Raw genomic sequence first — 6,328 nt, forward strand, 5'->3', positions numbered from 1 at the left:
TCAGATCCAGATAACTTAACGACTTCCAAGTTGCCGTTGCCCTTAATTATCATGGACAACCTAATTTGAATAAGGTCTCCTGTATTTGTTGGCCCTGTTTTGGAAAGAAGCCATTCACTAGTAATACTGACACTTTATAATAGATGGTTATTACCTAGCAAAGTATATTTTTCCAGATAAGATACTGTTTTCTTTCTTAGTAGTGTATATGTGACTTATATTTAAATATCTCCTATTAAAGTAAAGAAGAAAATAGAAAAGTCAGGCTTTACTGACTGCTGAATTCTGGGACTGGGAGCTCATCTTCTCCCACATGTTCTCGACCTCAGGAGCAGCATCAGGCCCTCCTGTACCAGTTAATGCAGCAGCACCACCACCAGCAGCAGCACCACCCGCCGGAACTGCAGCAGCTCCAGATCCCCGGGCCCACGCAGATCCCCATCAACAACCTGCTGGCAGGAGCTCAGGCACCGCCCCTCCACCCAGCCACCACCAACCCATTTCTCACCATCCACGGCGACAACGCCAGTCAGAAAGTCCCAGTAAGTGTCTTTGCTCTATCTTACCTAGTGAAATCATGAAAAGAATTTTACTGAGGAATCAGAGATTACTGTCTCTTTAGCTTTTCTGTCTTACTTAAAAAAAGTACACTATTCCCCTGATAATTTCTTCTTAAAACCAGTTGCTTCAGCAGCTGGATATTGTAAACATGAAGGATCCAAGCCAATTTATACAGCCCCTGAAGTACATTAGTTTAAATTTGTGCATATGGTTTGAAGTACGTTTTATAATTTACCAAATTGGAAATGAAAATGTGTATTTTAGTTATAGTAAGGGGTATGGGACAGTCCATTCAAAAGATAGTAGTTGGTGCCTTTTGATGAACTTTTGTTCCATTAATTTGTTTAATTATAGACCCAATCTAGTTAATTTTGGAATATTTTTATTATTTTGCTTTAAAGTACTTTGTAAAACTGTATTATGCTTATAATAATATATAAATTTTTAGGGCACTCCAGTTACTCTGCCAAATTAAAAAAGAAACTAAATCATAATTATATTTGTAATGGAATTTAAATTATTAATTTCATTAAAGTGATAGCCTCTTACCCTTTCAATATACCAGTTAAGATAAATTAAAAATAAATTCAGGAACAGTGTATTATACATATAGTAGCACACATTTTAAGGCTGTTTCTTTCTATTAATTCTCCCCTTCAATTAGCTCTACTTTACTGGAGTATAAGTGTTTCCCCTAAATTTGAGTTCAGGGCAGAGCCCTCTTGAGGAAGGATATTGGGATATAGAATGGAGACTGGATGTCCAGAAAAGGAAGAAGGGAAAGAATTAGGTGGGAGACTTGGCAAATCACAGTGTGAAAAGTCACAATGTTTGCTATTTCCCATTACTTTAAAAGCTTGCTGTTTACTGCGCTGTTAGTCTTCAGAAACTTGAGTTTGTACTGAGTAACAAGTTGATTCGAAATGCAGGATTAATTGGTTTCATTAACTCTTCAATGCTTTGTTTGCCCCCTGTCTCTGATTGTGAGTACTACTGTCACTATCATAAAGCTAGTCACCTCTCCAGTGTGTACAGATGTGGTAAATCTCTGTGAATCTGTATTAATTTAGGGACTTTTTAAAAAAATATATTTTATTTATTTATTTGACAGACAGATGACAAGTAGGCAGAGAGGCAGGCAGAGAGAGGAGGAAGCGGGCTCCCCGCAGAGCAGAGAGCCCACTGCGGGGCAACATCCCAGGACCCTGGGATCATGACCCAAGCCGAAGGCAGAGGCTTTAACCCACTGAGCCACCCAGGCGTCCCCAATTTAGGGACTTTCTATACTGTTTTTTTCTTGCATTAAAAAGCAAACTACAGGCATAGCTTGGAGATAGTGCAGATTCAGGTCCACACTACTGCAGTAAAACAAATACTATAATAAAGTGATTCAGATGCACGTTTCTATTTCCCAGTGCATATAAAAATTATGTTTACATTATACTGAAGGTAGTCTGTCAAGTGTACAATAGTGTAATAGCTAAAAAAATACCAAAGCACATACCTTAATTTAAAAATGCTTTTTATTGCTTAAAAAAAATGTGCTGGCCATCATCTGAGCATTCAGAGAGTTATAATCACTGATCACAGATCCCTGTAACAAATATAATAATGAAAGAGTTTGAAATATTATAAGAATGACTTAGTGTGCCTGGGTGGCTCAGTGAGTTAAGCCTCTGCCTTAGGCTCAGGTCATGATCTCAGGGTCCTGGGATCGAGCCCCGCCTCGGGCTCTCTGCTCAGTAGGGAGCCTGCTTCCCCTTCTCTCTCTGCCTGTTGCTCTGCCTACTTGTAATCTTGTAATCTCTCTCTCTCTCTCTCTGTCAAATAAGTAAATAAATAAATCTTGGGAAAAAAATAAAGTGACATAGAGATACAAATTGATCAAATGCTATTGGAAAGGTAGTACCAGTAAACTTGGCTTGACACAAGGTTGCCACCAACCTTCAGTTTGGGGGAAAATTCAGTGGAGGGATACACAAATAAAACGAGGTGTGCCTGTATTTACAAGCTCCCTTTTCCTGACTGATACAGGATGGAATGTGTTTTTTAATGGAAAACTATAATAATAAATAAGAACAAAATGAGCAGTATTAAGTACCTGATGGGAGAAGAGCAAGGCTGGGAAATAATATTTATGTGTACCCCACTATGTGCCAGGCATCTTTGTTAGATTACAATAGTATATGTGATTTCAGTCTTGAGGGACTTTTTTTTTAATCGATTAGTAAAAGGAGACTCAAAGAGTTTAAAGCTTAAGAGACAAATGGCACATGTGGGATCAGAACCCATGACTTTGTTAGTCCATAAAAAATTCATTTTTTCCAATACCACGTTACTACTTTAGTGGAGAAGTCAGTTTGGGGGATGATTTCTCCATCCGTTCTGCTCTCAGAGTTCTGTCCTTCAGATGGCCCTTCTGTCTTTGTAAGTGCTGAGGTTAATAGAAAGCAGATGATAATGTTTACCAGTAAACTCATGTCTTCCTATTGTGCTGAAAAGCAGTCGTGCCAACTTGTAGAAAAAATGAAGTCACTATATATACCATCTTTTATTTCCATTATAATTCCAGTTTAAGAGAAGAGTACCACAATCTTGGGCCACATGTTCATTTACATAATGCCTTTGATTTTGTTTAACTGCAGAGACTTAGTGATAAAACTGGGCCTGTCACTCAAGAGAAAAGTTGACACTTGAGAAACCTCTAGATCGCCTCTCCTGCTGCTCTAGCACTTCCTCTGGCTGCCATTGCAGCCCTCCTACACCTATGAAGAAATGCGACAAGAAATGAACTGCACAACAAAGGATAACTTGCCACAAGGACTTTCTTGTAAGGCTTTGATTAATTTTCTTGTTGCTTTGTTGCACTGAAATGGAATTCCCATATATCCCCCATCCCTCAACCCAGATTTTTTTGAACTTTGAAAAAAAAATTTAATAACTAACTTTTGTCAATGGAATAATTACATGCAATGAATTTATCAACCTAAGAGGAATTTAATATAGTTGGTGCACAACTAATTTTGTTATAAATTGGAGAGATGAACAGCAAAACTAAAGACTTGTTCCATTTATAAACTTTGATTTTGTTGTACCAGTTAGAATATGAAATACAGTCTTTTGTTTGGGTTACAGTATGCTCTCTCTGTGAGTCAGATCTTAAGACAAATTTTAAGGAACTGTCCAATATCTTCTATTGGAGTTTTATTGGTTAAGTATTGCAAATTAATAGGTCATCACCTGGGACTTGGCAATCTTTGTTATAAAAATTTTCTTTATAATGGGATTTGGCCAATTTTGGTAATCAAGTTAGGATGGTAATGTCTGCTTCTGCTAAAGGTAATTTTTTTTTTGCTAAATACTTTTTTTTTTAATATAAAGTGCTAAGACCTACTCATATTTTAAAGTAATTACTCATATTTTGAGTTAAGTGAGTTCTAAGGCTGCTGGGGGAACCAGATCAATTCAAAGCGAAAGATTTCTTTCAGAAAGAGGGGCCACTCTGGAAACTGCTGGTCGGGTTTGGCCTGAATCAAGTGCCTGTTAGTACCTCCGTTGTGTTGAAATGGCTCTAGACAGCTGAGCTTGCACTACCGTCAGTCCTTGTGAGTAAGTAGTAGGGATAGTCAGTGTTGCACCAGCAGCCTTCCCCATGGTTCTGCCTTTATTAAAAACTTTCTATGCCACTGTAGATAGCTCAGGCAAAACTATTACCTGGGTATTTATCCACTAATGAGTCACAAGAAAAATGAGTGGATTTGGTAAGAATTTTTTTTTTTTTTTTAAATTTAAACAACTTTTCATTTACTGACAGTGATTTCAAACAAACAAGCAAAACAAGTACAGTTCCTGAAACAGGTGAAATTTGTATTTACAGTCCTTACACTTTGGGTAGCCACACTCCTGGTGTGACAGTATGGCAGAGTATAAATTGAACAATTGGGGATGTAATCATTGAACTGTTCTTAAATGTGTGAATTATTAGTGGAAAAGACCCAGCTGTAATTAGACCTCCACTGTGTACTTAGCTGGAAGAACATGTTAATTCTGCAATATGTCTCTTGGTTAAACATTGCACAGTTCTTACCTCATTTCTGTAAATAAGGTTTTGTGAATCTGTTTTGTATTGTGAAAAATTCATAAGATAACATTGATATTTTGATTTGTAATATTTCTAATTGGTAGATTTAATTGAAAAGTAAAATTAATTTATTTTTATATGTTCAGGGGAATTTTAAAGAAAGTCAAATCTTTTGTAGATAATTAAAAAAATCGGTGTGGTTTATTTTACTTATTTAACCCACTGGTTGTTATTCTGTAACAATTTGTATAAATGGTAAATTTTGAATGTGTTGTTATTTTACCTAGATGTAAAATTCCACATGTATTAAAGAAAATGTACAAAGTTTTTGTTAATAAAATTTAATAATGTTTATAACTCTGTGCCATTTCTTTTTCTAGTTTTATGAAGATATAATTGACATACAGTAATCTTAAGGTATACAATATAATGCTTTGGCTTATTTTTATTGTGAAATGATCATCACAGTAAGTTTAGTTAACCTCCATCATCTCGTGCAGATACAAAAACAGGAGAATGAAGAAAAAGTTTTTTCCTTTGTGATGAGAACTCTTAGTATTTATTCTCTTAACAACTTTCAAATTATCATAGAGCAGTGTTAACTGTCTTCATGTTGTACATTACATCCTAGTACTGATTTATTTTTAATTGGACATTTTTGCCTTTTGACCACATTCATCCAGTTGTCTCTCATCCCAGCCCCCACCCAATGGTAACTGCAAATCTGATCTTTATGAGTTAGTTTTCCTTATCTCTCTCTTACCTTCTCTCTTTTTTAATAGATTGCATATATGCGATCATGCAGTGTCTGTCTGTGTCTAACTTATTCCACTTAGCATAATGCCCTCAAGTCCCATCCATGTTGTCGCAGACAGTGGGATTTCCTTCTTTATGGTTGAGTACTGTTCCATGTTATACATATGTAATATATATATATCATATGCCATATGTGGAGTGTGTGTGTATGTGAAGGCCACAATCTCTTTATACGTTCATGTATTAGTGGACATTTAGGTTGTTTCCATGTCTTGGCTATTGTGAATAATGCTGCAGGGAACTGGTAGTGCAGAGATCTGACATAATGTTTTTATTTCCTTCAGATACGTTACCAAAGGTAGGAATGCTGGATCATAGGGTAGTTCTATTTTTAACTTTCTGAGGAGGCTCCGTGCTGTTTTCCACAGTGGCTGTACCTGTTTGCATTCCCACCAACAGTGCGCAAGCATTACCTTTTCTCCATTTCCTCACCAGCATGTTATCTCTTGTCTTAATAATGGCCTTTCTAACACGCGTGAGGTGATATTTCACTGTGGTTTTCTTTTGCATTTCCCTGATGATTAGTAACGTTGAGCACTTTTTCATGTACCTTTTGGTCATGTGTATCTTCTTGGGGAAAAAAGTCTATTTTGGGTCCTTGGCCCGTCTTTTAATTGGATTATTGGGGGGGGGTGCGCCCGCTATCCAGTGGTATAAGTTCTTTATATACTTTGGATATTAATATCTTAACTGATATACGGTTTGCGAATAATTTTTCCCATTCCATAGGTTGTCTTTTCATTTTACTGATGTTTCTTTTGCTGTGCAGAAAGTTATTTTTATATAGTCTCACTTTTTAAAAATTTTGTTGCTTGTACTTACTTTGGGTTTCATACCCAAAGAAATCGTTACCAAGAACCGTGTCAGGGT

General features: G+C 36.5%; 1 protein-coding gene across 11 annotated transcripts in view; it reads left to right on the top strand.

Annotated features, from left to right (window-relative positions):
* Window positions 1-4,974, top strand: part of MLLT10 (MLLT10 histone lysine methyltransferase DOT1L cofactor) — a 244,978-nt gene extending 240,004 nt beyond the window's left edge. For all 11 annotated transcript variants that reach the window (XM_046010903.1, XM_046010902.1, XM_046010901.1 and 8 more), the window contains 2 exons: window positions 330-542; window positions 3,207-4,974. In XM_046010903.1, coding sequence (XP_045866859.1) covers window positions 330-542; window positions 3,207-3,251 — 258 coding nt within the window. In that variant the 3' untranslated portion in view covers window positions 3,252-4,974. The remainder of the gene's footprint in view (window positions 1-329; window positions 543-3,206) is intronic.
* The last annotated feature ends 1,354 nt before the right edge of the window (window positions 4,975-6,328 follow it).

The sequence above is a fragment of the Meles meles genome, chromosome 7 (genome assembly GCF_922984935.1).
Source record: "Meles meles chromosome 7, mMelMel3.1 paternal haplotype, whole genome shotgun sequence".
Classification (NCBI taxonomy): Eukaryota; Metazoa; Chordata; class Mammalia; order Carnivora; family Mustelidae; genus Meles; species Meles meles.